This window comes from Asterias amurensis, chromosome 7 (genome assembly GCF_032118995.1).
Source record: "Asterias amurensis chromosome 7, ASM3211899v1".
Lineage (NCBI taxonomy): Eukaryota > Metazoa > Echinodermata > Asteroidea > Forcipulatida > Asteriidae > Asterias > Asterias amurensis.
In genome coordinates, this window is record NC_092654.1 from 22172112 (window position 1) to 22192964 (window position 20853).

At 37.9% G+C, this 20853-nt stretch overlaps 1 protein-coding gene across 1 annotated transcript in view; it reads left to right on the plus strand.

The window, feature by feature from the left end:
* LOC139939594 (uncharacterized) overlaps nt 1-20853 on the plus strand; it is a 43204-nt gene that overhangs the window by 22076 nt on the left and 275 nt on the right. The window contains exons 26-40 of the mRNA XM_071935612.1: nt 155-314; nt 952-1235; nt 1698-1930; nt 2431-2632; nt 3185-3619; nt 5094-5377; nt 5739-5892; nt 6137-6334; nt 7048-7278; nt 7803-8029; nt 8993-9191; nt 9742-9786; nt 10978-11075; nt 12411-12634; nt 13480-13602. Coding sequence (XP_071791713.1) covers nt 155-314; nt 952-1235; nt 1698-1930; nt 2431-2632; nt 3185-3619; nt 5094-5377; nt 5739-5892; nt 6137-6334; nt 7048-7278; nt 7803-8029; nt 8993-9191; nt 9742-9786; nt 10978-11075; nt 12411-12634; nt 13480-13602 — 3097 coding nt within the window. The remainder of the gene's footprint in view (nt 1-154; nt 315-951; nt 1236-1697; nt 1931-2430; nt 2633-3184; nt 3620-5093; nt 5378-5738; nt 5893-6136; nt 6335-7047; nt 7279-7802; nt 8030-8992; nt 9192-9741; nt 9787-10977; nt 11076-12410; nt 12635-13479; nt 13603-20853) is intronic.

A 20853-nucleotide genomic window follows, 5' to 3' on the forward strand; every position in this document is an offset into this window, starting at 1 on the left:
TTCATGAACAACATCAAATATCCAACCTACAAGATGTTCATTGAAAGTCTTTGAAAACATTTTCACACCTTTTCAGCTCTTAAACAAACGGCACATTTTCAAATAAAATTTGACTACCACCACATTGTTTTTCCTACTTTTTTTATTTTGCCAGTGTTCCATGTTCAGCTGGATGTGCAAGAGGTGACTGTTGACATTCCAGCAGATGCTCTGATACAAGATGGTGGAGTTCAACAAGTCACGCTAGACATTGTTTTCATTCCCACTGAGGACTCGGCTGATGTGGTGAATGCCGCGGAAGATGATCGCTACAGGTCAGAAACCTAAACTTCGATTACTCAAGAAAACAACTTTTGGTTCCTGTTTGCCTTCCTAAATTCTCTCCAATTCTTTTTAATAAATTTATAGTTTGTTAGACATTGCATGGTGAAGGATCAATGCATATTTGGTTTGCGGTAACAACATGTTTATATGTAATTTGTTGTGTAGATTTTGTTCTTTGGGAACTAGGTCTTGCTTAGGCGGAAGGTAGGAAATCAGCAGGGACTACTATTTTCGCTAGGTGGATCGAGGACACTTTTCATTAAATAACTTCACTACTGCGGAGTTAGTTCTTAATTGGTTCCAGTATTTCAACTAGAGCAGGCTAAAATAGCCAAAATATTTGTCCCGGCAGATTTCCAACCTCTCGCCCAGTTAGTAATAAGCAGAAAAGTTCTTTTCAGAACTTAGTAGTCTCGTTCTTTTCAGAACTTAGTAGTCTCCCAAATTCTAAAATTTACTCCGCAGCAGTAGAAAAAGGCAAGACCTACATTACTTTACAACAAAATCTACATACATGTAGCGAGAGGATATACACTTGGTGTTATTGAAAATCGAATTAAGCAACAAATGTTCAAATATAAAAATTGAAGAAAAAAAAACGTAATCCTTTCTCAAAACTCTTTTCAGGATTCAAGTCTTCCTCGCCACCGATTCCGATGGAAGCAACCCATCACCCTCAACAGACGCTGACCTTACACCCAGTCAACAGTCACAAGACATCACCGACCTTGTCAATAACCTCTTTGATAATGTTGATGTGACCCTTGACCTGTCGGAGGTCAGTTGCTTTGAAGGTCAATTCCAGTATATCTGCATTGATCTTGGACCGTCCCAAGTCGCCTTGGATGACGAGAAATGGGACCAAGCACCACCAGCTATTAGAGTTGGATGTGCACCTATAACCTGCAAATGTGAGTATTGTTCCTTATTCTCGCTGTGAGTGTCTTGGTCTGGCTACATATGAATGCAATAGGTGCTAGTTATTATAGTGGTGTATTGTGGCTGAGTGGCAAACACGCTGGACTCAAGCTCTGGTGTTTCTGATCAGCAGAGTTGGTGTTCAAGTGCCAGTCTTGACACTTGTGTCCAAGCAAGAAACTTAGTATCCAACGCTCACTAAATAAATTAACTAAAGTCAGCTTTACTGGTGAAATCAAGACTCTAGGATCCACTTTAGAGAGGTGTCTTGCCCATCAGAAACCACTGGTATTACAAACTGATATTATCGTTCAGAGAGGTTGTAGAAACAGGGTTTTCATCACAGTCTCAACAACAAGAGGTGGAACTACTACTTGTCAAGGGGGGGGGGGGCTTTACACAAAATAAGGGGATGATTTTGGCACTAACAATTGTTTTTTTAATTTAAAAACCAGCCACTGTGGAGGTCAACATTGACATTGTGAGAATCGACTCTCCAAACACTCTGATCCTCTGCGATGAAGAAGTGAATGAAGTCACTGTGAGTGTCATGGCCACACCTACTATCGATTCATCAGCACCAATCAATGCATGCGGGGTTGACCGATACTCATTCACAGCCGTCCTGGCTACGGATGACCAGGGAAACCAACCAGTACCTGTTCCTGACGGCGTACTGACAGTACAGGTAAGGCAGCGTTAAAGCTTTAACTGCTCTGCTGTTCACCTGGTATTTCTAATAGCAATCATAATAATAATAGACGTTTGTAATAATAATAATAATAATAAAACCATTCTTATATAGCGCATATCACTGTGAGGTCCCTATGCGCTGTAAAAGGAAATCAACAATTATTGTGCAAAGTAAACAGATATGTTTTTATCTGTCAGAAAGACACATCTTAAAGATAGAAAAAAGAACTCTGGTAATGACGGTACTCTATCAAAAAACCACAACCATATCCCTCCAATTCTCAAAGATCTTCGCTGGTTGCCAATCCGGTAGCACATTGTTTACAAAATACTGCTGCTCACCTTTAAGTCTTTAAGTTACATGATTGAGCTGCTCTGCCGACCTTATAAGATGCCCGACTGTTTTGACTTTAAATCTTCACAATGAATGGAAATCAGGCCCCGCAATTAACGTTATCTGTAAGAATAACTTTCAAAATTACACCATACATGTAGGTCAAAGCTCTGGATTTAGAGGACAACGTGGAAGCTCTCTTCAATGACATTGTGTTCACAATCGATCTGACAGGAGTAGACTGCCACGAGGCTGGTTACTCTCATCTATGTGTCACCTTAGACTCATCATTGGCATGCGCTGAGTCATGGTGCCAGTCCCCTGAAGCTGTACACACAATGTGCACCCCGATCTTCTGTTCATGTGAGTTAAAAGTTTAAGACGTGGCGTTTCGTGGCTGAGCGGTGTAGATCACTGGACCCAAGCTCTGGTCTTGTCAGTAGCAGAGTGTGAGTTCGAAGCTGACCATGACATTTAAGCGATTGAGCAAGGCACTTTATAACCATCATTGCTTGGAAAAAAGTTGGGAAGGTAGTGCATTCTGCTCTACCATTTAGGCTCTTAGTTGCTTACATCTTTGCGGACTGTGAAGGGGGGAACCATATTCCTATTTAAGTTGCCTCCTTCATAATGAACTTTTTGTCAGGCTGGAAAATAATTTACGAAGACTACAAACTTTCTTTCCCTTGTAAAATAATCAGGGGCACCAAGGCCTTTCCTCCTTTGTAAAGGGCTTCTCTTTGAGGAAATCGTAAATTTCTATTGGAACACTTGAAGGGGCACCAAGGCAATGACCAGGGGGCAACAGAGGCAATTGCCTCTATGTACGAGGCTTTAAGAGTCTGTTATTCCTTTCTACTCTCAAACAGATACAAGTGACTGTAACGTGATTGTAACGTTTTTCCTTTATTTTAGCTAATGTTGAACTCAATGTGGACTCAGTGGTTGTGACAGTACCTCTGGATGCAGTCATCACGGATGGTATTCTCCAAGAGCTGACCTTCGACCTGGACTTTACCCCCTCGCCTGGCTCCGCGGCGCCAGTCAACAGCGCAGGATTGGACCGCTATGAGGTCAAAGGTTTCCTGTCAGAAGATCAGTTTGGGACGGTCAAGGTCGCAGCGGCAATCGCCATCCTGACCCCAGCCCAAGACTCCATGGATATCACCGACGGCGTCACATCAACCTTCACTGGGTTGGAGGTGACCCTTGACCTCACAGGGGTCAGTTGTGCTGGAGGGATTTACACTCATTTCTGTGCAGAGCTGGAGCCATCGCTTGAAGCAAGCAAAGTGTGGAAGCAATCAGATGATGCAATTAAGATTGGCTGCTTTCCTATATGCTGTGCTGGTGAGTGCCACTTTAAACCCTTTAAATGAACAGTCCATCATCTAAAATACTTGCAGTACTGCAGAAATGTCATCCATCATATATTTCTAGTTCTACGCTTGTACTATTTGAAAGCCTATTCAGCAACTGAACAAGGATTAAGGTGTGGTGCCTTAAAAGGTCGACACAAGGGGCTAAATATAGGCCTTTTTTGACTGCTGGGCTTGGCCTTTGACATATGCTCTGTCATTTATTTTGAAAATACTATTTTTTTACCCAAAGTCAGAGCCCAAGGAGCGAAGCCCAAATCAGAGTCGTGGTTTAAAAAAGGGCAAAAGAAAACTACCAAAAACTCTGTAAAGTTTTGTAAACTGCAATGGTTGGCTCTTACATTTTATGTGGAACAATGAAATATTAAAATGAAATGTGTATCCTCTGCTTACCAGTTATCACGCTATTATGCCTTTTTCTTTGAATTGGGAAAAAAATAATGATGCAATATATCAACCGATGCCCTAATTATCTTCATTTGTTAATACGAAGTATGCAAACATATATTAAAACTTGATGAACATTGAAATGTTCACACCACACACCGATCTTGGATGACTTCAACTGGCCCTGTTTGTTTTGAGTTTTTCCTATTTTCACGGCAAACAAGAAAGTATGGTTTCCCGGTGAAGCCGTATGGAAGAAACATCTGCAGTGACTACAAGTGTTCTTTGAGACTCTGTGTATGACTGTATAGCCAGCAGTTGCCTTCATTTTATTCAAAATATTTTTTTATTAAATTTTTAAAATTACCATGGTAACTTGCAAAAAAAATATTAAAAAAAAAACAAAAATAAAAAGTGTGAATAATTACTGGCTTCAAAATCTGATTTCTATTTAATTTTTTTTCTACTTTTTTTCTTAATATTTATAATAAAGCGTATTAATAAACAGTGATAATTGAATCAACAAGCTGATGTTTAAATTTTAATATAAATAATAGTATTGATTTGAGGGTTACAAAATAAAAATCTCAAAAAATATTAGAAAATGATATAAGGCACATGGCTTCTTTAAGCCTCTGTATTTTTCTTTAAGAATGCTCAGCAAAACATTCAGTCACATGATTTTGATCATCATGAATTGTGAATTGAAATAGCGTTTGATGAAACTTTTTCGGTGGGCAAATATTTTTTTATGGCCTCAACATTATGACATATTTTTGTACCTTGTAGAAATGCCTAAAATACCAACTTTTTTGCATTTACAAGTGCAAATGACCAGTGGAGCCTTACGTGTTTCTAAGTTTTGGTCAAAGAAGAGGAGACTTTTTGCTTGGCAAATAAAACCACACAATTTTTATCTAGGGACTGTTTACATCGCGCACAGAGAGGTAAAAGATTTGCCACGATATTAGGGACACCTCGAAAACAGGACCTCCTACGATATATAAATTACAAGTTTACCCATAATCTTTACCTCTTCCCCCCTCCCCTCCCCACAGAATCTATTGACATCAACATTGACACACTGACCATAGACTGGCCAACCAGTCTCATCATCCATGATGGAGGAATCGCCAATGTCTTCCTCTGTATCTTCCTGAGCACCACCGAAGGAGCCGACGTCATCAACGTGATTTCAACGGACCTCGAGCGTTACGATATCACGACATGGCTGTCCATCGATGCGCAGGGCAATGGCCCCGTGGCAACGACAAAGGGGAATATCTTGAAGAAGTTCCAAGTGCAGCCGTTGATAAACGGAGAGCAGTTCATGATGGCTGAGGTATGTAGATTGACGAGGGATTGTCTTTAACCTTCTTCCATTGTTTTCCTCTTTATTAATACCATCCCCGATATTTGGCAGAGGGTGTCCCTCAATGGCAGAGGGTGTCACCCAATGTTCCCATACTTGAAAATGCTGTTTCTTCCTCTACAGAGAAGTACATTGTACCCCCCTTAAAATCCTCAACAAAATTCCTCAGACCCCGAAGTATTCAAGTACTCAAATCAAAATTTATTTCAAAGCACACTCTAAGAGGGCACTGTTTCAGGCAATGTATAATATTTATCAGACAGACAAAAATGACACAATCACAAACTTGAAACCAAGTCTACACGTTGTCATTATATTTCACCTTCCCCAGGTTGATGTGGAGTTTGACTTGAAATACATCGATTGCCATGAGACTCATATCTGGGATGTTTGCATCGACATCCAACCTGCCGATCCGTCACGCTGCCTCTGGGCCCAACTACCCACCGCTATCAACACTATATGCACTCCCATCTATTGTGTCCGTAAGTGCTTTTTTTATACTTTTTTTTTAAATATTTTTTTATTTACTTTTTATATATGTTTTTTTTTTATAGAAAATAAACAAAAACAACAACTCCAAAAACACAAGACGGTCATAACATGAACAAAGGACAAACAAAATTAAAGAACAAGTTCTTTTTGCTGCTTATTAATGTGTTACTGAAATCATCTGGTGAGGTCTTGTGTAGAAATTTTTCACCTTCAATTTTTCTGTCTTTTTCTCAGCCAATGTGGAGCTTAACGTTAATCAGTTGGTTGTTGGAGTACCAGACTACCTCGTTGGTGGAGGAGTCACCTCTGTGACCTTTGACCTCAAGTTCACCCCTAGCCCTGGATCATCACCCGCAGTGAACAGCGCCGGCAATGATCGCTATTTGGTTGTGGTGTACTTGGCACAGAATCTGCATGGAGACTATCCTACAGGTAAATAGAGGTTGGGATCAATCGTATTAAAGGAACATTACAGAATTGGTTTTTGCTAATAAACCAGTAGCTGGCAGTGTAAGCACCTTATGTAATCCACCATATACATAAATTGACCAACCTGTAGCAGTTTGTGATCGATCTGGGTCACAAAAAAATAGTGAAAAACCGATTATACATTTTGCATGACATCTATGCCCAAAAAACAGAGAATAAAATGCTCACTGAGCAATAAACTCCAATCGCCAAATTAGATAAATTTTTTCTCATCACATACATGAATGGGATTTCAGACATAAATATTTCAAGGGATGTTTCCACTATCATCATCATTAGACCTTAAAAGTTTTATGTAAACCTGTAACCTTCATGATTTTTGTATTCCAATTCTGTAATGTTCCGTTAACTTTCATCATGGTGCAGACATTTTAATCCACACTCAACCTCGACCAATGTATCCAAAACTTGGAGGGTTCTTTTGATGGTGTTGAGAAAATCTGTCTGAAAATGGCAAACAAAGATCAAGGTCAATTTTGTCTTTTTGAAAGCAAAGTGAGGTAGAGGCTTTTGTTTTCTCAATGAGAAACAAAGATGTGCTATTTGTTGTTAATATGTATTTCATACAGGGTTAAGTTCTAAAGTTTATCCTTTTTATACTTTTTGCGATATTGGTGGTCCTTATTTTCAAATAACTATTGGTTTTATCCTTGCAGCCTTTGGTGAAGCTGTGCTTTCCGTAGCTCAGAAGCAGCTGGACATCACAGACAACATTCAGTCCGTTTTTACCCAACTGACTGTCGACCTGGACTTGACCTCTGTAGATTGCTCTACAGCTAAATACAAATACGTATGCGCTAATCTGCTGCCCTCAACGGCTGCCAAGAACAAGTGGGCTCAATCCTCTGATGCCATCATAACTGCTTGCACCAGTGTGCCTTGTGTTTGTAAGTATTCCTCGCGTGTTTTTAGTTTAAAGGCAGTGGACACTATGGTAATTGGTAATTACTCCAAATAATTATTAGCATAAAAACTTACTTGGTGACGAGTAATGGGGAGAGGTTGATGGTATAAAACATTCTCAGAAACGGCTACCTCTGAAGTGCCATAGTTTTCGAGAAAGAAGTAATTTCAAGACCTCAGATTTAGAATTTGAGGTCTCGAAACCAACCATCTAAACGCACACAACTTCGTGTGACAAGTGTGTTTTTCTTTCATTATTATCTCGCAACTTCGACGACCAATTGAGCTCAAATTTTCACAGGTTTGTTATTTTATGTATATGTTGAGATACACCAAGTGAGAAGACTGGTCTTTGACAATTACCAATAGTGTCCAATGTTTTTGAAAAGTCTATTTTCTTTCTTCTAGTTTTTAAACATTTTATGTAGAGCGTTCCATTTTAGCCGAATGGCATATTATTATTTGGATAATTAATAAAAGACTTGACTTGTTTCCATTTTTTGTGCAGCGTGCCATTACGTATATGAGACTGTCGGAAACGGCAATTGGGACTTTGTCTTCGGACATCTCCAGGTCAACTACATCACGTTTGCCGTCCAAGCCCACAGCTATGTCCATATTGCTCTCTCTGCTGAGAATAACTACCTCCCTTACATGTATGAGATCATCTTCGGAGGATATGACAATAGTATGATACTCCTCAGGCGACAGAAGGGTGGAGAGTTTGTCGCCTCGGTAAGATTGTAATTAGAATAAAAGTCATTCAAACGGCTACCTCTGAAATAACAGAGTTTTTGACAAAAAAGGTAATTTCTCACTAAAATAATAAAAGACCAGCTGAAGCACACAAAGTAATACAACACAGGCGTTTTTTCTTTCATTATTCTCTTGCAAATTCGATGCCCAATTGAGGCAAAATTATCATAGGTTAGTTTTTTACGCAAGTTGGGATACACCAAGTGAGAATACTGGCCTTTAACAATTACCAATAGTGTCCAGTGCCTTTAAGAGGATGAAAATTATTGCATCGGGGATAGAGAATGTGATTTGGTTTTACCCTTACCCCAATGAACGCACTGTATACTCAGTACTTTCCCAAGTTCTGTGAAGAGAAATCCACAGGAAAATCACTCGGGTAGGATTCGAACCCCTGATGCAAAAATTCACATATATATGAGATCGTTGGAGTACACACTGCTATTTGCAGAGGATTCCAATTGCCTCTAGCCACTGGGGTAGCTTGGTGGTGTTTTGATCTCTTCGTTTGCATCCCTAAGGTGTTGGAAAACAACTCCAGAGTTCTGGGGTCGATTTCACAAAGAGTTAGGACTAGTCCTAACTTAGGACTAGTCCTAGGAGATGTGAAATCCACCCCTGGAGCTTTGGTTCGGACTAGGTGGTCATAAAAGTTCTGTATGCCCCGTTGTCTTTGTTGAGAGTGTCCCCCCCCCCCTGTGTCTTGTGTTTTGTCAGGTTCTGTATCAATAACCGAGGCATTGTCTGAAGCCGTTTGTGGTGTGGTTGCTGGCTGCAACATGGTCGGTGAATTGTTCACTCACTATATATGTTTGAGTAGGCAGGTTTTCGCTAGAATAGGTTAGGCAAGCAGAGTTTGGAATTTTTTAAAAATGGCCTCTGCTTTGTGCATTGACTGTTTCCTGAAGATTTGTTATCCTTATTTTCTTTCTTATTGATCAGGCGGCAGTTTCTGGCGTTTTATCAGCACAAGACTACCGAACCTTCTGGATCGTATGGCATCATGGGACGATCCTCGTTGGTTTAGGAGGAAGCTACGAAGCCATCTTGACCTACACCGACCCTGATCCACTATGGATTAAGTATCTCGGTTTCACAACATCCTATAATATCATTGGATACTGGCAGTTCTGCAATGTTGGTAAGGGATCCGTTCTTTTCTTAAACACTTGACTCAAAAACGCTTCAAAAAAAAAAGTTATGTAATAGAAATAGGTTAGTTGGGATTTTAGACATTTTATTGTATATTTATTTTGCGGTAACACCATGTGTATATCTACATGTAGTATCTAGTTGCTGGGTAGAGTATATTTTTTTTGAGAACTTGTCTTGCTTTATATATTCTACTAGGGGTAGTAGATTTCTCAGAAGTCGGGAGACTTCTCAGTTCTAAAAAACTGTCCTGCTTATGAGCGGACTGCTGCCTCTGGGGATCAAGGGGACTTCTCGTTATTAGAGAGAAATACCTCCTGATATCTTTTGCTGAACTGGTTCCCTTCCACGCTTTTCTTTTTTAATATATATTTTCTTCAAAACACCTTTTCTGAATTTTGTTTTCTTTTAACAAGTTTGGTAGAACACAGAAATCTTCTCAACAATCCTGAAAGGATCAACTTGAGTAAATGTGAAACTTAAATAGAATTTGCATTTGTCTTGATTTATTATTATTTTTTTCTTCTTATTATTTACAGAGTACGGAGGACTACCGCCGCTTTTTTCCTACCCACAGCTCTCTGGTAAGTCAATAATTACTATGTACTATTACTTAGTCTTGTTTATCAAAGGTTGTTTGAGGCTAAAGTCAGGCTTTCTGCTTCTTCTCACCCTTAAGCAATGCCAGGTTTTTGAATTAGTGTTTATCTTAACTGTTTGTACTTTTTTGATTTGTGGACATTTCATTTTAACTGTATTTTCTGTAAGGTTTTATACCTGTATAGATTTTAATGTTCCTATAAAATTGTGGAGCACCCAAGAGCATGTTTCATTGATGGAAGCTATTTTAAAAATTGCATTATTATTCTTATTATATTATATTTTTTGTCCAAATCAACAGCGGACGAGCCGCCAATTACAGGAAAGGATAAAAAACAATAAGAAATATTCATATAGCCTATATAAAAACAATCTGATTTGTACAAAGTTAACAATTAAAATAGAATCATCTTAGGAAAGAAAATTAAAGCATACATTGAAGATTAAATAAAATAAAATAGGGAACAGAAACAGACCACCATGAACGACTGTGAAAATATATTAAAAATATATTTTAAAAGCAAAAGCCTACATTAAATTATAAAATAGAATAAACAATAAAAGACAAAGGAAATAAATTTAAAAACAAATAACAAATATAAACAAAAAATATAAACAAATCGATGTAACAATACCGAATAAAATAAAACAAAACACTGTGGTGTACATTTTCAGACTTTTTTCTGAATTCAGACTTTTTAAGTCAGTCTGCAAAGAAAATCAGCTTTTACTTCCCACTTTCAAAGAAATCCTGCTCTTTGATCTACTTCTCTAGTGCTGAGGATACTGTTCCTAAAAGAACTGTGAAGACTAAATTAATCCTAGGATGTACCTTTCTAAACTTTGGATCCTAGATTTTGATGTTTTCATCAGCAATAACTCTTACCACTGTTACCATGCTTTATTGTACCTAAGTTGCATTGTTTTTTTTACTGTTTTACAGTGTTCATGCACCTTTTTTGTCAATAAAGCTTTGATTTCTATTTTGTTGATTTTTACTGACCAGTGTTCCTTTTCCTAAACTTTTCTGTGTTGTTTCTCATGGTGTTTTTTTACTGTGATGCGCCCTTGTACAGGCTGGTCCTGGAGAGAGCGCAATATAAATTCAATAAATTATTATTATTATTATGTGGTTGTATTTTCTCCTCACGTCTTTATTTGATTCATTTGAATAGATTGTGATGCCTACACTCCTGGTTACTCAGTCGGTGCCGATCCTTACCAGTACATCTGGAATCTTGGACTCCTCCAGAGCCACACCGTTCATTTCGAGGTAATCCAGGGCAATCTGTTTTAACGAAAAGATAATTTTGCCCTCCCTCTGGCTGAGTACCCTTGCAACCCCCCCACCCCCCATCTTGCCCTTCTCTCAATAATACAAAAAATGCAGAAATGAACAGTTTGATACCTTAAATAGACCCCCAATGATGTTTTTGCCCCACGCTTACCCCACCCCCTCCCCAAAGTGTATGGTTAAAGGAACATTACTGAATTGGTTTTGCTAGCAAAAAAAGTTGCCGGTAGCGTAAGCACTTTATGTAATCCACCATATACACAAACTGACAAACCTGTAGAAGTTTGAGATCGATCTGTCATCTGGGTCACGAGAGAATAGTGAAAAACTGATTACAAGGGAATATTTCTCAAATTGTAGACTAATTATTTTTAAAAAGCTTCTTTCACCCAAATTGCACAGAAAATGTTTTTGCAGAAGTGGGTTACACATCAAAAATTGTATAGTTTTTTATACCTGTTGAGTTGACTGGTACCCAAATAATTTGTGCTCTGCTTTTGTTTCTTAACTAATATATGACAGCTAAAACTTGGTATTGTTTCTTTCAGCGCAGTAACTCTAATTTAAAAGTTGTATCTTGATTGTCATAGCTACAAGTTTATTAAGATGTACAGCTGAATCCAATAAACTTTTTGAGAAAAACTAAGAGAAACATGTTTTAGGATTTGGAGTAAACATCATTTGATTCATAGAAGTCACTCTACAATATATTTCATTTAACTACAAACTCTCTATCATTTTCATTTTTCTAAAATTGATTAGTTTTATAAATCCACACTATTATTGTTATAAGTACTAAATGTTGAGTATGCAAATATACAAGTTATAAGTACTGAGTATACAGTGTTAAAGGGTCTATGTACTTTTTGTTGGACAAAATACACAATGTCCACAGATTTACATTAAACTTACACAGTTTGAAGATAATGATAGTAGAAAGCTTCCCTGAAAATATTGAGGTGCTGTAGTTTTTGAGAAATGAGTAAAACAATGTAATCTAAATATTTTTCGTCTCAGTGGTCATGAGATGAAAGTTATTTTAGCATGTAAAAAGGTATTTTCATGACATTGTTTTACACATTTCTCAAAAACTACAGCACCTTAGCAACTTATACTTTCAGTGAAGCTTTCTACTATCATTATCTTTAAACGGTGTAAGTTTAATGTAAATCTGTGGACATTGTGTTTTGTGTTAGAAAAAGTACCCAAATCCTTGAACACATCAGTGTATATGGGCAAAACCAAAATTAATATTCTTTATCCTGGATGCAAATTTCCATCTATTAAATTAATATTATTATTATTGGTTCTTAGGTCTATGCAACCAGCACCGTGTACCTAGCCTTCTCAGCTGAGAACCACAACCTACCTGACATGTATGAGATCATCATTGGTGCAGCGTATGGTATGCAGATTACCATAGCTCGATGCCAAGGATGTGATCCGGTAGCTTACGCTGTCCACCCATGGGTCTTGAACTACTATTCCTACACAAGCTTCTATGTTACTATCGGAGCAGATGGAACCATAACTATCAGGTACGTACAGTATTTACGCTTATTGAACTTTGACACCTTGCACCTCATCACACGCGACTATTAGGAGCAAATTAGGGTGGCGACTAGACTTGACTATACCGACTAGGCTAACCAGAAAACACACAGGGTGATTGACTACAGCGGACCAAGCACTGGAGCATGGTCGATATGGTCAATTCAAGAGCTACACCACAGTTTCTGGTCGAGACAAGTCGCTCACCCAAACTTGCTTACTGCTGCAACTCTTTTATGATGAGTGGACTCCCACATTGTTAAAACAATGTGGGAGTCAACTCATATGTGTAAATGCATCGTCACTCTAGCAGAGTTTGTCTCGCACAAGATGCTGAATTTTTTTAGCCTTTAAAGGGAACGTACACATGTGGTAGTTACTCAAAACAAATATTAACTTAAAAACTGACTTGGTGCATTGGAGAGCTGTTGATAGTATAAAACATTGTGGAAACGACTCCTTCTGAAGTTACGTAGTTTTTGAGAAAGAGGTAATTTCTCACTAAAATAACAAAAGACTTCTAGCTAGAAGTCTTTTATTCCTATCTGAAAGCACACAGATTCGTCCAACAAGGGTGTTTTTTCTTTCATCATTTTCTCCAAACTCCGATGACCAATTGAGCTCAAATTTTCACAGGTTTGTTATTTTATGCATATGTTGAGATACACCAAGTGAGAACACTGGTATTTGACAATTACCAATAGTGTACCTTCCCTTTAAAAAAGACTTAGATTGGCTGAGAGCATAAAAACCTCTTGCACAAAATTCTTTAGTAAAGTACATTATTTCAGTTGAAAGCTCAGCCACGTCTTCTTTGTTTTGCCTTTTACAGTTACAGCAGTTCCCAACACATCTTGTTGACTTGGCACGATCCGACACCCCTACCTGTATCTTACTGTGGTTACTGCACTGGGGGACTACACAACTATGGACTCTGGAAGTTCTGCCATGTCTGGTAAGTACTTGTGATATATTGTTCTGATGGTGGGGTCCAGTTACTGGTTTCAAGAAACTTGTCTGATTAGACCTCTTGGGTTGTTTGGTTTTTAATAAAACTCTAAGCACTCAATTGGAGCAGCATCTTCTGTTTTTTTTTTATTGTTAGGAGCTAGATTTCATGCTATTTGATCAGATTTATTTAACCTGTTGATCTCTGTAACTGACTATCTTTGGAATAACATTTACAATTCTGCTTACTTCTGTTGCCCAAAATGCTGCGCAAAAGTTATATTTTACAGCTACGTATCAATAAATAACAAAATTAATATGCGGTTTCGGGTAATAAAATGATGCCAAACAATGGTGACTACGGTCTGTTACATATTGTGTTAAAGAGTTGGTTGATTTTGATAGAACATTTTAATACAGAGTTATAAAATGCTTGTTGATGTTCACTGATATTCAGCCCCAATTATACAATCTTTAGATTCAAGTTTGCCCTTCTGTATAGTGAATGATGGATTTATGGATTCAGCTAATAGTTTTATAGGTGTTGGAAGATACTTAATAACAGTTTTTGTTCTATATTATTTCTTAACAGATCGCACTGCCTGATTAACTCATGTCTTCATTAAAGGAACACGTTGCCTTGGATCGGTCGAGTTGGTCTTTGAAAAACGTTTGTAACCGGATGCATATGGGTAGAAAGATGTTGTAAAAGTAGAATACAATGATCCACACAAACATGCCTCGAAATTGCGTGGTTTTCCTTTTACCTCGTCGACTAACACGTCGGCCATTTATGGGGGTCAAAATTTTGACTCCCATAAATGGCCGACGGTGATAGTTCGCACAGTAGAAGGAAAACCACGCAATTTCGAGGCAAACTTGTGTGGATCATTGTATGCTACTTTTAAAACATCTTTCCAACCATATGCATTATATAAAAAACGGTTACAAACGCTTTTGTTTTGACCAACTCGTCCGATCCAAGGCAACGTGTTCCTTTAACCATCAAGCTGTTTCAGTTAACTGATCTAACGCCATTTAACAATCATTCTGTAACCAGGCGCCATTAGTTGTCTAGTAACCAGTTAATAGTTATTCCTGTAACCAGTTAATAGTTATCCTGAAACCAGTTAATACCATAGAGTTGTACATAAGAATTTGAGGGCGCACTGGTGATGCTTCTGGTACAAACGCGACGGCACCGCAAGGAGACACGCGCACGCCATTCTGTACGTGCATTGAATATGAAACACACGTTGGAGTTTGTGTTTATTAAACGCTACGCGGCGCTGTTTTGTCAACTTACAAAATGGCCGCACAAACACACGCTGTGCGATGCCTGTTTTGTCAACTTAGAAAATGGCCGCCTGCGCGCATACCGGGTCGCGTATATAGGCCAGTGCGCCCTCTAGTTCTTATATATAACTCTATGGTTAATACTCATACAATAACCAGTTAATAGTCATCCTGTAACCAGTTAACAGTAATTCTTTAACCAGTTAACAGTCATCCTGTATTACTAGTTATCCTGTAACCAGTTAATAGTCATCCTGTAACCAGTTAACAGTAATTCTTTAACCAGTTAACAGTATTACTAGTTATCCTGTATCCAGTTAATAGTTATCCTATAACCATTCATGGTGCGGTCAAATACTTACAAAAATTGTCTAGTTAATGTTTATCCTATAACCTGCCAGTGGATACTCATCATTAACCATTAACCAGTTTTAAATGGATGACTGTTAAAATAGTAATCCTGCAATCAATTAATGCTCACCCTTTAACCAGTTAACAGTCAGTTACCAATTAATAGTCATCTCTTAACCAGTTAACAGTCATCCTGTAACAAATTAATGCTCACCCTTTAACCAGTTAACAGTCAGTAACCAATTAATAGTCATCACTTAACCAGTTAACAGTCATCCTGTAACCAATTAATGCTCACCCTTTAACCAGTTAACAGTCAGTAACCAATTAATGCTCACCCTTTAACCAGTTAACTGTCAGTAACCAATTAATAGTCATCTCTTAACCAGTTAACAGCAATCCAGTTATATTTTTGGTCATGTTGTATTATCAATGTGTCCGAATACAGCAGAATCCATCAGCACCTTAAATCAGTAAAACTATTTTCTTCTCAAGCATTATTCCATGGCATTTGAGGATTACAAAGCAATTTAGTCTGTAATTGTATCAGTTTTTTGGTTGATAAACAATTGATTGCTTTATTTATTTAATTATCAGTTTATCTGTCTGATACTTCTGTTTATTTATTGTCACTTTTGTTTTCACTCACACTTTTAGTTTTTATTTATCAAGTTATAATGGTTAAGGACAGAAGAACATAATAGCACATTTCTGTTGCACTCAAATCATGAAATATACCACGAATGAGGGTTTACATTTAATTTGTTGTCTAATCCTAATATCGTAGTCAATGTGATTATTGGTGGTGGTTTTGTTTAACTTCCGTTGAAGGAATTAAAGCCTGTTTGGGCAAAACTATCAAAGAAACTGTCTTTGGAAATTGTTTTTGTTGTATATAAATGAAGAGAATATTTGCAATTAATGAAGCACTCGGTGATGGGAGCCTAAAAGATGTGTATGTTTTAGTAAGATTTGTCTTGGCTTTGTATCATAGCTTGTACTTCTTATCTTCGGAATTGCAAGTGTTTGTACAATTGTTTAATTTCCCTTAAAGGCACTGAACACTATTGGTCATTACTCAAAGTAATTTTTAGCTTAAAAACTAACATGGTAACGAGCATTGGAGAGCTGTTGTTAGTTTAAAACATTATGAGAAACGGCTCCTACTGAAGTTATGTAGTTTTTCAGGAAGAGGTTATTTCTCACTCAAATAATAAAAGGCTTCAGTTGAAGCCTTTTATTTTAATGTACATCTGAAAGCACACAAAGTTGTGCAACAAGGGCGTTTTTCTGTCATTATTCTCTCGCAACTTCGATGACCAATTGAGCCCAAATTGTACAGGTTTGTTATTTTATTCATATGTTGGGTTGCACCAGGAGTGAGCTTTGACTATTACCAAACGTGTACAGTGCTTTAAGAAAACAATTGTGTACAAAGGGTTTGCATAACTTTGGTAAAATATAAAATACATTTGCACATATTAACACATAACTTACACCACATCATAACGATGGTCTTGGTCAGAGGCGCAACCTAGGGGAGAGAGGGAGGTGTGGGGGGGGGGGGGGGGGGAGACATGTACCTCCTTGTGTCCCCCTAAAATGTTACCTAGTTTTCGGTGCTGGTTGAAGTAGACAACAACTTCCCTTTAAATACTTTTGTCTGAATACTATAGTTTTTGAAATTGATTTTGCGAGCCTGATTGGTTCCCCCCTCAAACCCCTCCCCTCCCCACTTATTTTCTGATGACAGATTGAGCTTAAACTCATGTATTATGATATTATGTTTCATGTATTATGATAGACTATGTTGGATAACACAAAGTGCCCCTACTGGTCTTTGAAGGGCAGGTGAATGCTGAGGATTTTTCCTGGATTTCAGGATTTGCTCAAAACCTTATTGAGCCTTCTAATTTTCTTGAAAGAATTTAAAGACAGTGGACACTATTGGTAATTGTCAAAGACCAGTCTTCTCACTTGGTGTATCTAAACAAATGCATAAAATAACAGACCTGTGAAAATTTGAGCTGAATTGGTCGTCGAAGTTGCGAGATATGAATGAAATTTAAAAAAAACCTTGTGTGCTTTCAGATGCTTGATTTCGAGACCTCATATTCTAAACTTGAGGTCTCGAAATCAAATTCGTGGAAAATTACTTCTTTCTCGAAAACTAAGTCACTTCAGAGGGAGCCGTTTCTAACAATGTTTTATACTATCAACCTCTCTCCATTACTCGTTACCAAGTGAGGTTTTATTCTAACAATTATTTTGAGTAATTACCAATAGTGTCCACTGCCTTTAAGCAGTCACCCAAACCTTTGATTTTGTGTTTCTGTGTGTCTAGAGTAAGTGGGAACCAATACCAGGTCCACAAGGCAGCGCCGAGGCACTGGACACTAATTGGTAATTGCTCAAAATAATTGTTGGAATAAAAACTTACTTGGTAACAAGCAATGGTAAGCTGTTGATAGTATAAAACATTGTGAGAAACGGCTCCCTCCGAAGTACAACGTTTTTGAGAAAGAAGTAATTTCTCACTAAAATGTTTGAATTGAATAAGAGACCTCAGCTGAGGTCTCATCTCAAAGCACACAACTTGTGCAACAAGAGTGTTTTTTTTTCCATTATTCCTTTGCAACTTTGACAACCAATCGAGTCAAAATTTCCACAGGTTTGTTATTTTGTGCAAATGTTGAGATACACCAAGTGTGAAGACTGGTCTTTGACAATTACCAATAGTGTCCAGTGTCTTTAAGGGACAGTAGGTGAGTTGATATGCCCGAACATTCACAAAGATAAATACTCAAGTATCAGTTTCCAATACCGGTTAAAACAGTTTGTTGTTTTGCTTTTTGCCCAAAATTTCCTTACCGTTTCCCCTAATTCATTTGAGATGATTTGTTCTTGTCGGGTTAACTTTTTATTTATTTTGGGTACTTTTTGTAATTGGGGGGGGGGGGGGGTAGTTCCCTATCCGCCCCCCCTCCAAACCCCATAAGCACTATCCGTCCCACAGCGACGCGGGGAGCTTTGAAATTGTTTTAAAATTAGGGCCCAATTCAAGCCATTTGACCTAATGGTGTCAATGCGTGTCCGCGATGAACGAAACTCGGCCAAGCTGGCACCATCGACATAACCACACCTCCTACAATCAAATATATGTAATGAGAAGTACATCATAATCGTTGTGTAATAAACGTAGGATTACCGGTTATTTTTCCCCTATATATTTTCAAAAAATTGTGCCGTTCCCATTTACACCGGAAAATGTTTTGGAAGGGGGACACTCCCCCCCCCTTCCTCTGGCTACACCACTTGGGTGTGGGTTCGAGTCCCGGTCGTTGTAGAGCTTTACAATAATTGTTTTGTCCGTTGGATGAGACATTAAGCCGTACAGGTCCCGTGTACGAGGATTGGTGGTTTACGTAAAAGAACCCGAGCACTTAAACTGGAAGAGTATGGTTAAACCCAGTGTTTCTGGTTCACATAATATAGCAAGCCCCAATGTTTACAGGTTTCCTCAGGCTTGTGATCTAGAGTAATTACATTTAGTTAGAGTTATCCTTGGTTTCATGACCAGATATTAATAATAAACAAATAGCAGATGTATTGTTATATATAATTACATGGATTTTACCCCAACTAATTTAATGTTTCCTTGTGGTTTTGCATAATAAAGGGTTTACAACTAGCTAAAATATACTAAATATTTTAAACTAAATATTTGACGATGTTCACAAATTTAGAAGAACCTTCAACTCTGCTCAGTTACATAAAATATTTACAAAGCGCAGTCATATTTTGTTCTTGAAAACCATATGTTGCCACAACAATGTAACCATATTTGAAGTGGATCTTAAACTCAACTGTCGTCAAAATAATGCCGTATTGTTTTCTGTCAGACAAAGACGCGATTGTCATATGTATTACAAAGAGCACCTCTTCATTCAATTTAGGAAATAAAACCCCCGTTGACCTTCTGACCACCCGATGCTCATTTCAACCAACAACTTCACGACACATTCCCGAAGATTTGAGAACAGGACCATAAAGTCACTGGACACTATTGGTAGTTTCTCAAAATAATTATAGCATAAAAACTTACTTGGTAACGATCAATGGAGGGCTGTTGATAGTATAACCCATTGTGAGAAACGGCTCCCTCCTAGCGTAGTTTTTGAGAAAGAGGTAATTTTTCACTAAAATATTTGAATTTGATTTCGAGACCTCTAGGTTTTGAGGTCTCGAAATCAAGCATCTGAAAGCACATAACTTCGTGTGACAAGGGTGTTTTTTTATTCTATTATAACTTTCTCGCATTTCCAACGACCAATTTAGTTCAATTTTTCACAGGTTTGCTATTTTGTGCATATGTTGAGATACACCTAGTGAGAAGACTGGTCTTTGACAACTACCAAAGGTGTCCAGTGTCTTTAAACCGCAATCATTTTGTTTGTTCTGAAGTAGGAAACTTTTGTTGTGATGCTCGCAGAAGCTGGGATGGGATAACAATGACCATCCAGTGTCCAGACGGTACATTCTGAAGTACCGTTTCATTTCCAATCGTATCATAATCAAAATACAATGGGTCAATATTGTGACTGGTTTAGAACCCAAAACTTCAGATGCCGTATGGTAAATAATCTCATGTTGTAGGTGACACACTCTTGAAGATTACAATAAAACCAAATTGAATAGGCATTTTGGTAAGCAATCGTCGACAGGTTGTGCCGTGTTTAGAGAGACAGAAATGGTTTACGCGAGCGCCTTTGCTGTGTTGCTGGCTTTGTTTGGCTGTGCCCAATCGTGGGATGAGGGAGGTAAGACATGGGGGGGGGGTATAGTTTTAAAAAACAAATTAAACATCAATATTTAAACATTTTACACCAGAATCTAGTTTATCATTACGAACAGTTCGATACTTAAAAGGGTCTGTATTCGTTTGCCAACATGTGTCTGAAAATTAGTGGCAATAACTTAAGAAGTAGGCCTACAGGAGCTTTGGATAGATAAAGTACTTTTAGAAACTTTCCACTTCGAGGTACTATTTTTATGGAAAAATATATTACCTTTTTTTCCCAACAAATTTGAATCTGTATGAGAAGCGTTACTTGCGGATAATTCTTCCTGCGTGGACATAACCGCTCCAGATTTTCGGCAATACTATCTCAAAAACGCTACCACATTTGAGATGAAATATTTTCACAGGTTATAGTTTTCGTATAAAAGGATTCAAATAAGAAAACTGTGGGTTTTCTCTTTTGAAATTTGAAAGACAAACTGTTGACAGACAACTTAAAAAAAGTAGTGCTATTGGAGACTTTTAAAGGCAGTGGACACTATTGGTAATTGTCAAAGACTAGCCTTCACAGTTGGTAAATCTCAACGTTATGCATAAAATAACAAACCTGTGAAAATTTGAGCTCAATCGGTCATCGAACTTGCGAGATAATAATGAAAGAAAAAAACACCCTTGTCACACGAAGTTGTGGGCGTTTAGATGGTTGATTTCGAGACCTCAAGTTCTAAATCTGAGGTCTCGAAATCAAATTCATTTAAAATTACTTCTTTCTCGAAAACAATGGCACTTCAAAGGAAGCTGTTTCTCGCA